The sequence below is a fragment of the Pristiophorus japonicus genome, chromosome 12 (assembly GCF_044704955.1).
Source record: "Pristiophorus japonicus isolate sPriJap1 chromosome 12, sPriJap1.hap1, whole genome shotgun sequence".
In the NCBI taxonomy this organism is placed as follows: domain Eukaryota; kingdom Metazoa; phylum Chordata; class Chondrichthyes; family Pristiophoridae; genus Pristiophorus; species Pristiophorus japonicus.
In genome coordinates, this window is record NC_091988.1 from 101,009,904 (window position 1) to 101,027,889 (window position 17,986).

The 17,986-nt window shown below is 44.4% G+C and overlaps 1 protein-coding gene across 4 annotated transcripts in view; it reads right to left on the reverse strand.

The window, feature by feature from the left end:
• The window catches only part of LOC139277396 (DDB1- and CUL4-associated factor 1), a 126,850-nt gene that overhangs the window by 7,862 nt on the left and 101,002 nt on the right, over nucleotides 1-17,986 (reverse strand). For all 4 annotated transcript variants that reach the window (XM_070895810.1, XM_070895809.1, XM_070895808.1 and 1 more), the window contains 2 exons: nucleotides 11,420-11,524; nucleotides 8,909-9,191 (listed from right to left, as the gene is read on the reverse strand). In XM_070895810.1, the coding sequence (XP_070751911.1) occupies nucleotides 8,909-9,191; nucleotides 11,420-11,524 (388 nt within the window). The remainder of the gene's footprint in view (nucleotides 1-8,908; nucleotides 9,192-11,419; nucleotides 11,525-17,986) is intronic.

Consider the following 17,986-nt stretch of genomic DNA (forward strand, 5'->3'; position numbering starts at 1 on the left):
AGGTGCTCAGCGCCCTCCCGGATGCTCTTCCTCCACTTAGGGCGGTCTTTGGCCAGGGACTCCCAGGTGTCAATGGGGATGTTGCACTTTATCAAGGAGGCTCGGAAGGTGTCCTTGAAACGTTTCCTCTGTCCACCTGGGACTTGCTTGCCGTGTAGGAGTTCTGAGTAGAGTGCTTGCTTTGGGAGTCTTGTGTCGGGCATGTGAACAATGTGGCCCGCCCAACGGAGCTGGTCGAGTGTGGTCAGTGCTTCGATGCTGGGGATGTTGGCCTGATTGAGAACACTAACATTGATGCGTCTGTTCTCCCAGGGGATTTGGTGGTATTTCTCCAGCGATCTACTGTATATGGTCTACGTCTCAGCCACACGGGAGGACGGGTATCACTCCAGCCTTGTAGACCATATAAGCTTGGTGCCAGATTTGAGGGCCTGGTCTTCGAACACTCTCTCCCTCAGGTGGCCAAACCTAGAAGGACACCGTCCAGACTTGGACATACAATTGCCATTCCATCATCATCGCTGGCTCAAAATCCTGGAACCCTCTACCCAACAGCATCGTGGGAGCACCTTCACCACTTGGACTGCAGCGGTTCAAGAAGGCAGACTACCACCATCTTCTCAAGAGCAACTCGGGATGGGCATGAATACCAGCCTTGCCAGCAACGTCCGCATCCTTGGAATGAATAAAAGTTTATACCACTTAATTAACTCTTCATGATCTCAAGTGGTCTTGCTTGTCTGCCAAGCTACTTGGTTGTACAGGGTACAAGCTAATCGAGAAGGTAGCCCACCACTGCCTTCTCAGGGCAACTAGGATGGGCAATAAATGTGGCCTTGCCTCGCTCACATCCCGAGAACCAACAATAAAACAGGTTTCAGATCATTTATGTCTGTGCATTAGCCTTACCGCTGGCTGAAACTCCTGCTAAATCTAAGACTAAACTCCTTTTAAAAGACACAAAAAAGGAAGACTCCTTCTCATTTTGATCCCCTCCCTCTCTCCAGTCTCCACACTATCTGCAGTTGAGAATGTGCTCACAGCTCTTTGCCAATACTGTGCATATTTAAATTGTTCGTGGCTGCACTGCCGTAAATAGCAGAATTTTCTACATTGTGAACAAGCTAATGGTTTGTCCATTGTGAATGTCTGAAACAGTTTATCAGGTGATTCCTAGTAGACACATTCATTACTGCTTACTGCATAGTACAAATATAGTTAACCTTCAAGTACATGTGTACATTCAAATTGTTAACTGTGGCTTTCGTCTTTACAAATTGTTACACTGTCTGGGGCCTCAACTTCAAAAAGAGCTAAAAGAGGGACACTGAGAAAGCTCTATACTTCTGATGAATTCTGTTGTTTGACAGGTTGTTCACTTTTAGCATTTGCTCAAGGAAATCATTTCAATTTACATCGTGTCAGCAATGAAAGTGACAAAATGACTGAGCTTGTTTGGCCTGTAACCAAAACGGAAACGCTTGAAGTGCTTACGTCGAATAATTGACCCAGTATACTTTACTCAGTATTGTTCTATTAATAAAATTACTCCCACTGATCTCTGGCAATCACATGACAACTAAATCGGAGCTCTGCTTGATCCGGGGTATCCTCTGCTGATTTATTTCCCGCTTTACAATTTGAAAAGAGATCCAGTACCAGGCTGGCTGTCATCTTACCCCTCAGTCTGGCGCACTGTCCCATACTCATCTGCTCCAAATGCTCCCATTCTCCCTCCGAAATGCCTTCAGGGGCTGGGTGCTCCCAATCCTTGCCACTTCTCCTGCCTAGCGCCCCTTCCAGACCCCAGCCTTCCCCTCTTCGCTTCCAGCCTCCATACTGAACAGAGGTTTTGCACGATCCACTCCCAATCTGCATTGAGTTAGCAGGCCTCAGTTGGGGGTCAATAGGGGAGCACCAATTAGCTTCATTGTCCCTGGAGCTACCAATCCCTGTACCTGATTGCTACCCAATGACCATATTCAAAAAGTATGTGTATGTGGGGGAAAATGACAGGAACAGGGACACTACAAAGCCTCTCCAACTGTTATCAGCATTCAATGTCTAGGTGCAAACGGGAAGAATGGACACTTGGTAGCAAAAGAAGCAGCCATTCAACACACGTTGTAGAGTCAGCAATTTGACAGCCGGGGCAGAGACTTCCGCAGCCACTTTCTGAGACAAAGCCTCAATGGGCAAGGGGATGAAGAGGCTTCCTTGGCCTACACCTTCCTGGTGCTTTCTGGAAGAGGGCTGTTGTTGGTTGGTTAGGTGACTTCCAGCAATGCCTTAGCACTGGAATCAACCTCGATGTACCCAGTTTCAGAAGCCAAGATGGCCACTTCGGAAAGCTCCATGGCACAGGTCGAAACAACATAAACCACATGCCCGGCACTTTAATTATCGGGGCGAGCACCAGGGGGAAACCAGTGCCCGGGTGCTGATTGGACAGATATAGGATTCCACCAAGTAAGCAGGAAGTCAATGAACAGCAACACTGCAACTGCTTGTGGCCAATGATAACATAATAGCAGGAGTAGGCCATATGGCCCCTCGAGCCTGCTCCGCCATTTAAATCGATCATGGCTGATCCAATCATTGACTCAGCTCCAATTCCCTGCCTGCTCCCCGTAACCCCTCATTCCCTGATCGGTTAAGAAACTGTCTATCTCTGTCTTAAATGTATTCAACGTCCCAGCTTCCACAGCTCTCTGAGGCAGAGAATTCCACAGATTTACATTCCTCCGAGAGAAGTAGTTCCTCCTCATCTCTGTTTTAAATGGGCGGCCCCTTATTCTAAGGTTATGCCCCCTAGTTCTAGTCTCCCCGATCCGTAGAAACATCCTCTCTGCATCCACCTCGTCAAGCCCCCTCATAATTTTATACGTTTCGGTAAGATCACCTCATTCTTCTGAATTCCAATGAGTAGAGGCCCAACCTGCTCAACCTTTACTCATAAATCAACCCCCTCATCTCTGGAATCAATCTAGTGAACCTTCTTTGAATTGTCTCCAAAGCAAATATATCCTTTCTTAAATATGGAAATCCAAACTGTACGCAGTATTCCAGGTGTGGCCTCACTATTACCTTGTATAACTGTATCAAGATTGCCCTGCTTTTATACTCCATCCTCTTTGCAATAAAGGCCAAGATTCCATTGCCCTTCCTGATCACTTGCTGTACCTGCATACTAACCTTTTGTGTTTCATGCACCAGGACCTTCGGGTCCCGTTGTACTGCAGCACTTTGCAATCTTTCTCCATTTAAATAATAACTTGCTCTTTGATTTTTTTCTCCAAAGTGCATAACCTCACACTTTCCAACATTATTACTCCACCTGCCAAATTTTTGCCCACTCACTTAGCCTGCCTATTGTCCTTTTGCAGGTGTTTTGTGTTTTCCTCACAATTTGCTTTTCCTCCCATCTTTGTATCGTCAGCAAACTTGGCTATGTTACACTCTGTCCCTTCTTCCAAGTCGTTAATATAGATTGTAAATAGTTGGGGTCCCAGCACTGATCCCTGCGACACCCCACTAGTTACTGATTGCCAACCAGAGAATGAACCATTTATCCCGACTCTCTGTTTTCTGTTAGTTAGCCAATCCTGTATTCATGCTAATATATTAGCCCCAACCCTGTGAACTTTTATCTTGTGCAGTAACCTTTTACGTGGCACCTTGTCAAATGGCTTCTAGAAGTCCAAATACACCACATCCACTGGTTCCCCTTTATCCACCCTGTTCGTTACATCCTCAAAGAATTGCAGCAAATTTGTCAAACATGACTTCCCCTTCATAAATCCATGCTGACTTTGCCTGACTGCATTATGCTTTTCCAAATGTCCTGCTAATGTTTCTTTAATAATGGACTCCAACATTTTCCCAACCACAGATGTTAGGCTAACTGATCTAAAGTTTCCTGCATTTTGTCTGCCTCCTGTTTTAAATATGGGCATTACATTTGCAGTTTTCCAATCTGCTGGGACCTCCCCAGAATCCAGGGAATTTTGGTAAATTACAACCAAAGCATCCACTATCTCTGCCACTACTTCTCATGACCCTAGGATGCAAGCCATCAGGTCCAGGGGATTTATCCGCCTTTAGTCCCATTATCTTACTGAGTACCACCTCCCTAGTGATTGTGATTGTGCTAAGTTCATTCCCCCCTATAGCCCCTTGACTATCCACTGTTGGAATATTGTTAGTGTCCTCTACTGTAAAGACTGATACAAAATATTTGTTCAGAGTTTCTGCCATCTCCATGTTCCCCATCACTAATTCCCCAGTCTCGCCCTTTAGCCACTCTTTTCCTTTTTATCTACCTGTAGAAACTCTTGCTACCTGTTTTTATATTTCGTGCTAGTTGACTTTCATAGTCTATCTTCCCTTTCTTAATTAATTTTTCGTGTCATTCTTTGCTGACTTTTAAAAGCTTCCCAATCTTCTGTCCTCCCACTAGTTTTGGCCACTTTGTATGCCCTTGTTTTTAAATTGGATACAATCCTTTGTTTCTTTAGTTAGCCACAGATGGCTATCTTTTCTTTTACACCCTTTCCTCCTCACTAGAATATATTTTTCTTGAGAGTTATAAAATATCTTCTGAAATATACACTACTGTTTATCAACCATCCTACACTTTAATCTATTTTCCAAGTCCACTTTAGCCACCTCTGCCCTCATACCTTTGTAATCTCTTATTTAAGCTTAGTACGCTGGTTTGAGATCAAACTTTCTCGCCCTCCATCTGAATTTGAAATTCAACCATGCTTAGGTCACTCATTCCAAGGGAATCTTTTACTCGGAGATTGTTTATTAATCCTGTCTCATTACACAGGACTAGATCTAAGATAGCCTGCCCCCTGGTTGGTTCCGTTACATTCTGCTCAAGGAACCCGTCCCTTATGCACTCTATGAGCTCTTCCTCAAGGCTACCCTGACCAATTTGATTTGTCCAATCAGGTTAAAATCACCCATGATTATTGCTGTTACCTTTTTACAAGCCTCTATTTCTTGCTACTTGGAAGTCACTGGTGGGCGTAGTCTATAGGCCCCCTAATATTGCTACTGTTAGGGGGCCTATAGACTACACCCACCAGTGACTTTTCCCCCTCATTATCCCTTATCTCCACCCAAACTGTTTCAACATCCTGATCATTTGAGCCAATATCGCCTCTCGCTATTGCAGTGATTCAATCCTTTATCAACAGAGCTACTCCACCTCCTTTTTCTTTCTGTCTGTCCTTCCGAATTATGAAGTACCCCTGAATGTTTAGTTTCCAGTCTTGGTCACCTTGCAACCACGTCTCTGTTATGGCTACCAGATCATAACCATTTGTGCGAACAGCACATCTAATTTGTTACGAATGCTGCGTGCATTCAGATAGAGCTTTTAAATGTGTTTTCTTACCATTTTCTCCAACTCTGGCTCCAGTTTCTGATACACTTATGTTTATAGATCCTGTCCCTTCCTGTCACGCTCTGGTTTTCGTTTCCCCCAATGCTCTATTACCTTCACCTTGTTCTTTGAATTTTTAGGTTTCTGCTCACCTGAACCCTCTCCCCACCCTGCCCCCCCCCGACTAATTCATTTCAAGCTCTCTCTGCAGCCCTAGTTATTCGGTTCGCCAGGACTGTAGCCCCAGCATGCTCCAAGTGGAGTCCGTCCCGACGGAACAGCTCCCTCTTAAGTCCAGTACTGGTGCCAGTGTCCCACGAACCAAAACCCATTTCTCCCACACCTTTGAGCTACGAGTTTACCTCTCTGATCTTATTTAACCTATGTAAATTTGCTCGTGGCTCAGGTAGCAATCCAGATTACGTTTGTGTTTCTGCTTTTTAATTTGGCCCCTAGCTGCTCATAAACCCTTAGCAGAACCTTCTTGTCTGTTCTATCTGTCGCTGGTACCCATGTGGATCACAACAACTGGATCTACCCCCTCCCACTCCAAGTTCCTCTCAATATTGGAACTAGCTGTGCAGCACTCAGAAGGCACCGATGAAACTAGTGCAGGCAGGGGGGGATAATTCCTTAACTCTACAGCATTACCTCAGTTATAGAAAGAAAAATACCGGGCCTCATTTCTGATCAGACCTAATTTGGGATATACCAATTATAGGGTGTTTTACATAGGCAATACGGCACAGAAACAGGCCATTCAGCCTATGCTGGCGTTTATGCTCCACTCGAGCCTCCTCGCATTTTTCTTCATCTAAATCTATCAGCATAACCCTCTATTCCCTTCTTCCTCATATGCTTGTCCAGCCTCCCCTTAAATGCATCTGACTATTCACTTCAATCACTCTCTGTGGTAGCGGGTTCCACATTCTCACCACTCTCTGGGTAAGTAAGTTTTTTCTAAATGCCCTACTGGATTACTTGGTGACTATCTTATATTGATGGCCTCCAGTTATGCTCTTCCCAACAAGTGGAAACATTCTCTCTGTATCCACTATCAAAACCTTTCATAAATTTTAAATAACCCCAATTAAGTCACCCCTCAGCCTTCTTTTTTCAAGAGAAAAGAGACCCAGCCTGTTCATCCTTTCCTGATGTGTACCCTCGCATTTTTGGTATCATCCTTGTAAATCTTCTCTGCACCCTCTCCAATGCATCTATATCCTTTTTATAATATGGCGACCAGAACTGTACACAGTACTTTAAGTGTGGTATAACCAAGGTTCGATTCAGGTTTAGCATAACTTCCCTATTTTTCAATTCTATACCACTAGAAATAAACCCTAGTGCTTGGTTTGCTTTTTTAAAAATGACCTTGCTAACCCGTGTTGCAACCTTTAACGATTTGTGTATTTGTTCTCCGAGATCCCTTTGTTCCTCTACCCCACCTAGACTCGCACCTTCCAAGTAATGCGTGACCTCCCTATTCTTCCTACCAAAATGTAATACCTCACATTTATCTGTATTAAACTTCATTTGCAAATTATATGCCCATTCTGCAAGTTTATTAATGTCCACCTGTAACTGGTTGCAGTTGTCCTCAGTATTAACTGTCCCCCCAATTTGGTGTCATCCACAAATTTAGAAATTGTGGTTTTGATTCCAAAGTCTAAATCGTTAATATAAATTGTGAACAACAGTGGTCCCAGCACTGACCCTTGTGGAACACCACTACCCACCTTCTGCCACTGAATAACTACCAGTTATCCCTATTCTCTGCTTTCTGTCTAAGGCCAGCTAATGATCCAATCTGCCACTTGTCCCCTGACTCCACATTTCCTGACCTTATTCATTAATCTATTAAGCGATACCTTATAAAAGGCCTTTTGAAAAACTAGATAAATTACATCTACTGCATTACCCTCATCTACTCTCTCTGTTACCTCTTCAAAAAATTCAATGAGGTTGGTCAATCAAGACTTTCCCTTTTGAAATCCATGCTGACTATTCGTTATATTTTTGGTTCTTCTATTTTCTCCTTCAGTAAGGATTCCATTATTTTTCCTACCACCGATGTTAAGCTGACTGGTCTATAATTCCCTGGACATGTTCTATCCCCCTTCTTAAATATCGGTATTACGTTAACTATCCGCCAGTCCTCTGGCACTACACCTTTTTGTAACGAATTATTAAATATGTGTAGTAAGGCCTTTGCTATCTCTTCCCTAGCTTCCTTTAAAATGCGCGGATGTAATCCATCCAGACCAGGGGTCTTATCCTCTGAGTTTGATTAGTTTATTTACTATATCCCCTATTTTTATTTTAAATGTACTTATCTCATTACTAATCTCATCATCCAATGTCATGTCCACCTGTCCTATCTCCCTGGTAAATAAATTATTTTACCTTTCTGCCATCTCTCTTTTGTTACCTGTGGTATTATCCTGTCTATCCCTTAATGGCCCTATTCCCATCCCAACTTTCCTTTTTTTTTTAAATTGATGTGCCTGTAAAATATTTTACTATTTTGTTTTATGTTCCTTGATAATTTAATTTCATAGTTCCTCTTTGCCTTCCTAATTGTTTTTTTGACTTCTCTCCCAATCTTTTCGTATTCTCCCTCATCATGCACTCCCCTGCTGTCCATGTATTTAATGTATGCCTCTTTCCTTGCCCTCAATAGTTCTCTTACGGCTTTATTCATCCATGGAGTCTCATGGTGTTCTGAAAACATTACAGGGTGAGCAGGAGAAAATTCACTCAGCCAAGGCTATACTTACTGTCTCTCAAAGCAATTTGCCAATTAGTGCGTGCACTAGAAGAATGACTGCAGTTAAAAAGGAACAGGAGATTTGTGACTGGTTTAAGAACATAACTGAGGCAACCTCCACACGCAGACATGGACTCAAAATCTGCCCTCCAAATTCAGATAATTTCATCCGAGAGGACGGCTGGCATGGGAATGTCATATCTGTGTGGAGGGAGAGGAGGGTTCTGAGCAGAGGCAGAGGAGGGGGGGGGGGGGTGTTATTCTGCATCTGACCCTTTAAGACGCCCCATAAAACCTACCTCTTTGACCAAGCTTTTGGCCATCTGCCCCAATATCTCTTTTTGTGGCTCAGTGTCAAATTTTGTTTTCTAGTGCCCCTGTGAAGCGTCATGGGAAGTTTAATGTTGTTAAAGGCGCTATATAAATACAAATTGTTGTTGTGACACTGCTGTTTGTGGGACCTTCTGTGAGCAAATTGGCTGCTGCGTTTCCTACATCACAACAGCAACTACATTTCAAAAGCACTTCATTGGCTGTAAAGCGCTTTGGGATGTCCTGAGGTTGAGAAAGGCGCTATAGAAATAGAAGTCTGTCTTTCTTACAAGGAAGTGGAAGGTGAGAAAATGGTATCTCAGCCTCATTTGTCTACCACCAGAACAGCCGGCCATAAAAAGTTAGGAAGTGGTTTTGGGAGGAAGCTCTAACTATCTGAACTACGGTACATACAAATGGGACTGACTTACAATTTCCAAGAATGTCTGTATCTTCATCCTCCCAGTCGTCCTCCTCCTCCTCCTCCTCCTCGGCATCTTCGTCGCCATTACCCAGCAGAGCTTCCAGCTCCTCCTCGTCAGATGCCGTGAAGTCACGCTCACCATCCTCAGCCGCATTTGCTTCACTCCCGTTATTTTCGTCTTCCCCGTCCAGCAGTGGGTCGGTGTCTAGGTCGTCCAGGTCATCTTCGGAATCGTCATCATCGTCATCGTCATCATCATCATCATCATCATCGTCCTCCTCCTCTTCCTCCTGTGACAGTAACTACATCAACAATTCTGTACAATACCCAGTCATGGCTTCTTTCAATCAGCTTCCATCACAATATGCCAAACCCAAAATATTAGGAACAGGAGGAGGCCATTCAGCTTCTCTAGCCTGTCCTGCCATTCAAATAGATCATGGCTGATCTGTATTTTAACCCCATCTACCTGCCTTGGTTTCTGTAACCCTCAATACCCTTAACCGAACAGAAAACTCGATCAATCTCAGTTGTGAAAGCTCCAATTGACTCCTGGCCTCAGCAGCTTTTTGGGGGAAAGAATGACAGATTTGCACTACCCTTTGTGAAGAAGACATCATCCCTAAACGACCTAAATCTAATTTCAAGGTTCAGCCCCATTGCTCTTAAAGTTACTGCACTAGTTTCTCGTGTCTCCTCTTCCAAAGGCGCCGACTCCCGTTCGGACACGAGTTCCGGACAGGAGTAGACTAGGCCTATATTCCCTAGAGTTTAGAAAAATGAGAGATGATCTCATTGAAACATATAATATTCTAAAGGGGCTTGACAAGGTAGATGCTGAGAAAATGTTTCCCCAGCTGGAGAGTCTCAAACTAGGGGGCATTGTCTCAGGATAAGAGGTCGGCCATCTAGGACTGAGATGTGGAGATATTTCTTCACTCAAAGGGTTATGAATCTTTAGAATTGTCTACCCTTGAGAGCTGTGGATGCTCAGTGATTGAGTATATTCAAGACAGAGATCAATAGAGTTTTGGATACTAAGGGACATGGGGATAGTGCTGCAGGATAATGGAGTTGAGGGAGACAATCAGCCATGATTTTACTGAATGGTGGAACAGGCTCGACAGGCTGAATGGCCTACTACTGCTTCTGCTCCTATTTCCCCTTTGTACCTCGACGCCAAGTCGAGAGAGCGTGTCAGCAGGCTGTTTGACTGTCGGGGCATCACAGCAGAGCCAATCCTCTACTCACCGTTTCCAGCAGCGGGCATTAATCGGGAGCAGGACGGCAGCTGATCTATCCCCTCCCTAGCTAGACGTGGCCAGCTACAGAGCCACTGCTGGTGCCCCGGCTGAGATCAACTACCTCGGCGGAGACCAGGGGCCAGTTTGGTCTGCCTGGTTCAGTAAAACCCTGGACAGAGTGCTTACCAATTGAAGGGCGGAAGCTGGGCAAGGCAGCTTGCCGACTGACCCAAGAACCCAATTACCCCTGGCCTCTGCCCACGTCTTGCAGTTACGTTCTGCAGCCCTCTCAACATTCTACAGACCATTAGAGTGCAAAGACCCAATGGAGACGACACAAGTTTTGTCGTCGCTGCTGTTCTCATTATTCTTCCCAATTAAATTAAGGCGGCCAAAATGGCACGTTCCCAGCAACTGAATGCTCGATCACTGGCAGCTCCAGGGAGCACTCTGCATCCTGGACTGGCCATTTTTAGATTCTAGCTCACAGTCTGACACTGAAACTAACTGTAACATTACAGCAATACAGTGACTCAAAAGATCAGGGGTAGCTTTATTACTGTGATAGTAACTCGGAATTATTAAAACATTTGAATTGGAAAACAAATGTTATTTCTGTTCTCCACCTTTGCTTTCCGTCCCATTCTCTCTTCCTTTAATACTTAAAGGGATACTCCTTCTCTTCTGCTGCACACCCTTTATCCTACTTTTCTGCACACAGTTAGGACTCTCAGAACTTTAAAATCAGTCCCCAACGGCCAAAAGGCTGTTCTTTTATACCTGTCAGGAGCCTGGCTACTCTTGCATTGGGGCTTGCTCAGCTGAGATGGGGAGGACGAGTGCTAACCAAGAACCAGTTCCCCGTGCTGACACGGCTTTAAAGGGCTGCGGCACCCCGCCAGCTGAATCATGGATCCGTGAAAAAGGCCCCACGGATGACAGTCTCCCACGATGAAACTAAAACAACATTTAACCCCACCTCCATTGGAACTGGCCGCATCAGAGAGATCAGAGAGATCTCAGACGTGAAAACCCTGACTGGGGTTAGGGCCACAACCAGAACCACACACACCTGACAGGTCAACTTAACGGTGTAGTCAACTCGTCAGGACCAAGGGTTATAGGTTAAAATGATGGGATTTGGCCGCGGCTCACTCTTGACTGCAGCCGCAGACCCACTGGGTAACAGCGGCTGACAATCGCACCGTTAAAACAAAACCCGAACCGTCACGGCTAAAATTAAACGCGCGAGAATCAATCAGCGTGGTACAGACCGGATCCTCCTCTTCGTCCTCTTCCTCAGCCAGCCGCTGACGTCCCACTTCGTACAACCTGCACACAGTGTCCATTGACAGGGCATCCATGCTGCTGCCTTGGTTCTGCAACACATTATGGAGCATTAATAGACCGAGCAGCATCACACAATACCATTTACATAAGAACATAAGAAATAGGAGTAGGTGTAGGCCATTCGAGCCCCCACCATTCAATAAGCTCATGGACTCGGCTCCACTTCCCTGCCCGCTCCCCCTAACCCCTTATCCCCTTATCATTTAAGAAACTGTCTTTTTCTGTCTTAAATTTATTCAATGTCCCAGCTTCCACAGCTCTGAGGCAGCAAATTCCACAGATTTACAACCCTCAGAAGAAATTTCTCCTCATCTCTGTTTTAAATGGGCGGCCCCTTGTTCTAAGATTATGCCCCCTAGTTCTAGGCTCCCCCATCAGTGGAAACATCCTCTCTGCACTCACCTTGTCAAGCCCCCTTATAATCTTATACGTTTCGATAAGATCACCTTTTATTCTTCCAATTGAATTCCAATGAGTAGAGGACCAACCTACTCAACCTTTCCTCATAGGTCAACCCCCTCATCTCTGGCATCAACCTAGTGAACCTTCTCTGAACTGCCTCCAAAGCAAGTATATCCTTTCGTAAATATGGAAATCAAAACTGCACGCAGTATTCCAGGTGTGGCCTCACCAATACCCTGTATAGCTGTAGCAAGACTTCCCTGCTTTTATACTCCATCCCCTTTGCAATAAAGGCCAACATTCCATTGGCCTTCCTGATCACTTGCTGTACCTGCATACTATCCTTTTGTGTTTCATGCACAAGTACCCCCAGGTCCCGTTGTACTGCAGCACTTTGGAATCTTTCTCCATTTAAATAATAACTTGCTCTTTGATTTTTTTCTGCCAAAGTGCATGACCTCACACTTTCCAACATTATACTCCATCTGCCAAATTTTTGCCCACTCACTCAGCCTGTCTGTGTCTATTTAACAACAGTGTGTGCTGGAATACTAGCATGGCTTTAAATAAAACCCAACAGGCAGCTTCAACTACAACATGTATTTATATAGTGCCTTTAACATGGTAAAACACCTCAAGTCGCTTCATAGGGCTATTATTGACACCGAGCCACATAAGGAGATATTAGGACAGGTGACCAAAAGCTTGGTCAAATAGGTTTTAAGGAGCATCTTAAAGGAGAACAGAGAGGTAGCGCGGCGGAGAGTTTTAGGGGGGGAATTCCAGAGCTTGGGGCCTAGACAGCTGAAGGCATGGCCACCCAATGGTGGGGCGAAGGAAAGCAGGAATGCACAAAGGCAAGAGTTGGAGGAGCACAGAGATCTCGGGGAGGTTTGAAGAACTGGAGGAGGTTCCAGAGATAGGGAGGGGTGGGGCCATGGAGGGATTTGAATACAAGGAGGAGAATTGCTTTTTGTTTTGCCCGTTTCCTCTCCTGAGCCAGCATGAGATTCAACTCCACAGGCTCAGATTGCTCACAGCCTGCCCAAGTGGTCTTTCTTCATATGCCACCCTGGGCCACGAGGGTCAGTAGTCTACTCCACCACGGAGGATGGTACAGTTGAGCCCAATTACATCATAAAAAGAGGCCCATTGTGTCCGTGCAGGTTGGAAGAGAGCCAAACATTCCAATCCCACCTTCTAGGTCTGTAGCCTTGTAGGTCACGGCTCTTTAAGGGCACATCCAAGTACTTTTTAAATGTGATGAGGGTTTCTGCCTCTACCACCCTTTCAGGCAGTGAGTTCCAGACCCCCACCACCCTCTGGGTGAAGGCATTTTTCCTCATCACTCCTAATATTTCTACTAACTACTTTAAATCTATGACCCCTGGTTATTGACCTCTCTAAGAGAAATAGGTTTTTCCTATCCACTCTATCTAGGCCCCTCATAATTTTATACACCTCCATTAAATCTCTCTTCAGGCTCCTCTGTTCTAAAGAAAACAACTCCAGCCTATCCAATTTTTCCTCATTGCTAAAATTTTCCAGTCCTGGCAACATCCTCATAACTCTCCTCTATACCCTCTCTAGTGCAATCACATCTTTCCTGTAATGCTGTGACCAGAACTGTACGCAGTACTCAAGCTGTGGCCTAACTAGTGTTGTATACAGTTCAAGCATAACTTCCCTGCTCTTGTATTCTATGCCTCGGCTAATAAAGGAAAGCATTCCATATGCCTTTTTAACTACCTTATCAATTTGTCCTGCTACCTTTAAGGATCCGTGGACATATACATCAAGGTCCCTCTGTTCCTCCAACCTCTCTGTTTCCACCCATGTATTGTGTATTCCTTTGCCTTGTTGCACCTCCCCAAATGCATTACCTCACACATCTCCAGATTGAATTCCATTTGCCACTTTTCTGCCCAACTGACCAGTTCATCGATACCTTCTTGCAGTCTACAGCTTTCCTCCTCACGGTCAACCACACGGCCAATTTCTGTATCATCTGCAAACTACTTCATCATGTCCCCTACATTTAAGTCTAAATCATTAATATATACTACAAAAAGCAAGGGACCGATCACCGAGTCCTGTGGAACCCCACTGGAAACAGCCTTCCAGTCACAAAAACACCCGTCAACCATCACTCTCCCTTGGATCCCATTGGCTTTTACTTTTTTGATTAGCCTACCATGTGGGACCTTGTCAAAAGCCTTGCTAAAATCCATGTAAACTACATCAAATACACTGCTCTCATCAACCCTCCTTGTTACCTCCTTACAAAATTCACTCAAGTTAGTCAAACACGACCTTCCCTGAACAAATCCATGCTGACTGTCCTTGATTAATTTGTGTTTTTCTAAATGAAGGTTTATACTGTTCCTCAGAATTGATTCCAATAATTTGCCCACCACCAAGGTTAAACTAACTGACCTGCATTTACTCGGTTTATCCTTTCCTCCCTTTTTAAACAATGGTACGTTAGCAGTTCTCCAATCCTCTGGCATCACTCCTGTAGTCAGGGAGGATTGGAAAATGATGGTCAGAGCCTCTGCAATTTCCTCCCTTGCTTCTTTTAATAGCCTCAGATATTTCATCCGGTCCTGGCGACTTATCTACTTTCAAAGATGCTAAACCCTTTAATACGGCCTCTCTCATTATATTTATCCCATCCTATATTTCACTTTCTTCCTCCTTAACTTCAACGTCGGCATCGTCCCTCTCGTGAAGACAGCCGCAAAGTATTCATTAAGTACCTTACCCACGAACCTCCACCTCCACCCATAGGTTACCATTTTGGTCCCTAATAGGCCCTACTCTTTCCTTAGTTATCCTCTTACTCTTTAATTGTAAAACATCTTTGGGTTTTCTTTGATTCTACTTGTCAGTATTTTTTCATTCCCTCTCTTTGCTTTCCTAATTTCCTTTGTAATTTCACTCCTACACTTTCTATACCCTTTTAGGCTTTCAGCAGTATTGAGTTCTCGATGTCTGATACAAGCTTCCCTTTTTTGCCTGATCTTACCCTGTATGCACCTCGTCATCCTCTAAATTTGGCAGTCCAACCCTTTTCCTTTGTGGGAACATGTTTACCCTGAACCCCTTGTATCTCCCTCTTGAATGTCTCCTACCGCTGACACTGATTTACCTTCAAGTAGCTGTTTCCAGTCCACTTCACAACCGAGTAAAATTGGCCTTCCCCAATTTAGATCCTTTACTCCTGTTTTATCTTTGTCCTTATCCATAACTATGCTAAAACTAACTGAATTATGATCACTACCACAAAAACGCTCTCCTTCCACCTGCCCAGCTTCATTCCCTAAAACTAAATCCTTGTTGGGCTTGCTACGTACTGGCTAAAAATAGTTCTCCTGAATGCAATTTAGGAATTCTGTGCGCTCTGTACCTTTTACACTGATTGCATCCCAGTTAATATTAGGGTCATTGAAATCCCCCACTATTACCGCCCTATTGTTTTTGTACTCGTCAGAAATGTGCTCTTCTATCTCCCTCCGATTATTTGCGGGTCTATAGTACACTCGCAGCCATGTGATTGCCCCTTTTTTGATCTTGCATTCAACCCATATAGCCTCATTTGATGATCCTTCTAACCGATCATCCCTTCTCACGGCTGCAATTGTTTCTTTAACCAATATCGCCACCCCCACCACCCCCCTTTGTTAACCCCCTCTCTATCTCGTCTGGAAACCCTGTAACCAGGAACGTTGAGCTGCCATTCCTGCCGCTCTTTAAGCCATGTTTCAGTAATGCCAAGATAACATATTCCCCGTGTCTATCTGTGCCCTCAGCTCATCTGTCTTATTCCCTAGACTCCTTGCATTTAGGTATATATTAAGCACAGCTAAACTCCTTTTTTGTCTATTTTCCAACATTTTTTTGCTCTGCCTTCCAAACTCTCTTACTACTCTTCTACCTTCCATCTCTAGCTCTGCTTTTCTCCCTTCTGAATCTATGCTCAGCTTCCCATCCCCCTGCCAAACTGGTTTACCTTTCCCCAACAGCACTAGCAAATTCTGTCCTTAGCAGATGTCCAACCACTTGCATTTTCCAGCAGAAATCACTGGACCAATGAGCAGAAACTAGAATCTTCTCAAACCTAACTGTAGCACCCTCAACAGAGATCAGCTGACTCAAATATCAAAAACTTTCTGGAACCAGTTTATGTTCGATGGTGACAATTTTCAACATGTGAAGCAAATACCCAGTACTCTGGGTGGCACAGTCAATTACTTTGCTGCCCTTTCGTCTCCAAGCCCTGGGTCTGAGTCCAGCCGAGACTGACACAGTCAAAGCCCTTTCATTGGGATAGCTGGAAAGTCCCAGGTGAAATGTTTGGGCAGACTCAACCCAGTTTCTCATGGGAATAAGTCTCTGGTATCAGTTTCACTCAGAGATCAGAAGGGTTAGCAGGAAAATGTAAATACCACACTGGTGAGGGAGAGGGTTATTCTTGACAGATTGGGGTAAAGATAAACTGCTATGGAGGGAGCTTTACCATGCAAGTAACCTGGCCTAAACCAGATCTATGAGATCTAGCCTGGCCTATACCAGACCTGGGAGATCTATACCATAAGAACATAAGAAATAGGAACAGGAGTAGGCCATAAGGCTTCTCGAGCCTGCTCCGCCATTTAATACAATCATGGCTGATCTAATCATTGACTCAGCTCCCCTTCCCTGCTCGCTCCCCATAACCCCTTATCCCCCTATCGTTTAAGCAGCTGCCTATTTCTGTCTTAAATTTATTCAGTGTCCCAGCTTCCACAGCTCTCAGAGGCAGCAAATTCCACAGATTTACAACCCTCAAAGAAATTTCTCATCTCTGTTTTAAATGGGTGGCCCCTTATTCTAAGATCATGCCCTCCCCCATCAGTGGAAACATCCTCTCTGCATCCACCTTGTCAAGCCCCCTCATGATCTTACTATGTTTCGATAAGATCACCTCTCATTCTTCTGAATTGCAATGAGTAGAGGCCCAACCTTTCCTCGTAAGTCAACCCCCTCATCTCCGGAATCAACCGAGTGAACCTTCCCTGAACTGCCTCCAAAGCAAGTATAGCCTTTCGTAAATATGGAAACCAAAACTGCACACAGTATTCCAGGTATGGCCTCACCAATAGCCTGTATAGCTGTAGCAAGACTTCCCTGCTTTTATACTCTGTCTCTTTTCCAATAAAGGCCAAGATTCCATTGGCCTTCCTGATCAATTGCTGTACCCGCATACTAAACTTTTGTGTTTCATGCACAAGTACCCCCAGGTCCCGTTTTACTGCAGCACTTTGCGATCTTTCTCCATTTAAATAATAACTTGCTCTTTCATATTTTTCTGTCAAAGTACATGACCTCACACTTTCCAACACTATACTCCAACTGCCAAATTTTTGCCCACTCACTTAGCCTGTCTATGTCCGTTTGCAGATTTCTTGTATTCTCCTCACACATTGCTTTTCCTCCCACCTTTGTATCGTCAGCAAACTTGGTTACGTTACACTCAGTCCCTTTTTCCAAGTTGTTAATATAGATTGTAAATAATTGGGTTCCCAGCCCTGATCCCTGCGGCACTCCACTAGTTACTGATTGCCAACCAGAGAATGAACCATTTATCTCGACTCTCTGTGTTCTGTTAGCCAATCCTTTATCCATGCTAATATATTACCCCCAACCTCGTGAACTTTTATCTTGTGTAGTAACCTTTTATGTCTATCAGAGTCTATCTGGATCAGTTCCTATGGACTGGAGGGTAGCTAATGTAACACCATTTTTTAAAAAGGGAGGGAGAGAGAAAGCAGTTAAGTATAGACCGGTTAGCCTGACATCAGTAGTGGGGAAAATGTTGGAATCAATTATTAAGGACGAAATAGCAGCGCATTTGGAAAGCAGTGACAGGATCGGTCCAAATCAGCATGGATTTATGAAGGGGAAATCATGCTTCACAAATCTTCTGGAATTGTTTGAGGATGTAACTAGTAGAATGGACAAGGGAAAACCAGTGGATGTGGTGTATTTGGACTTTCAAAAGGCTTTTGACAAGGTCCCACACAAGTGATTGGTGTGTAAAATCAAAG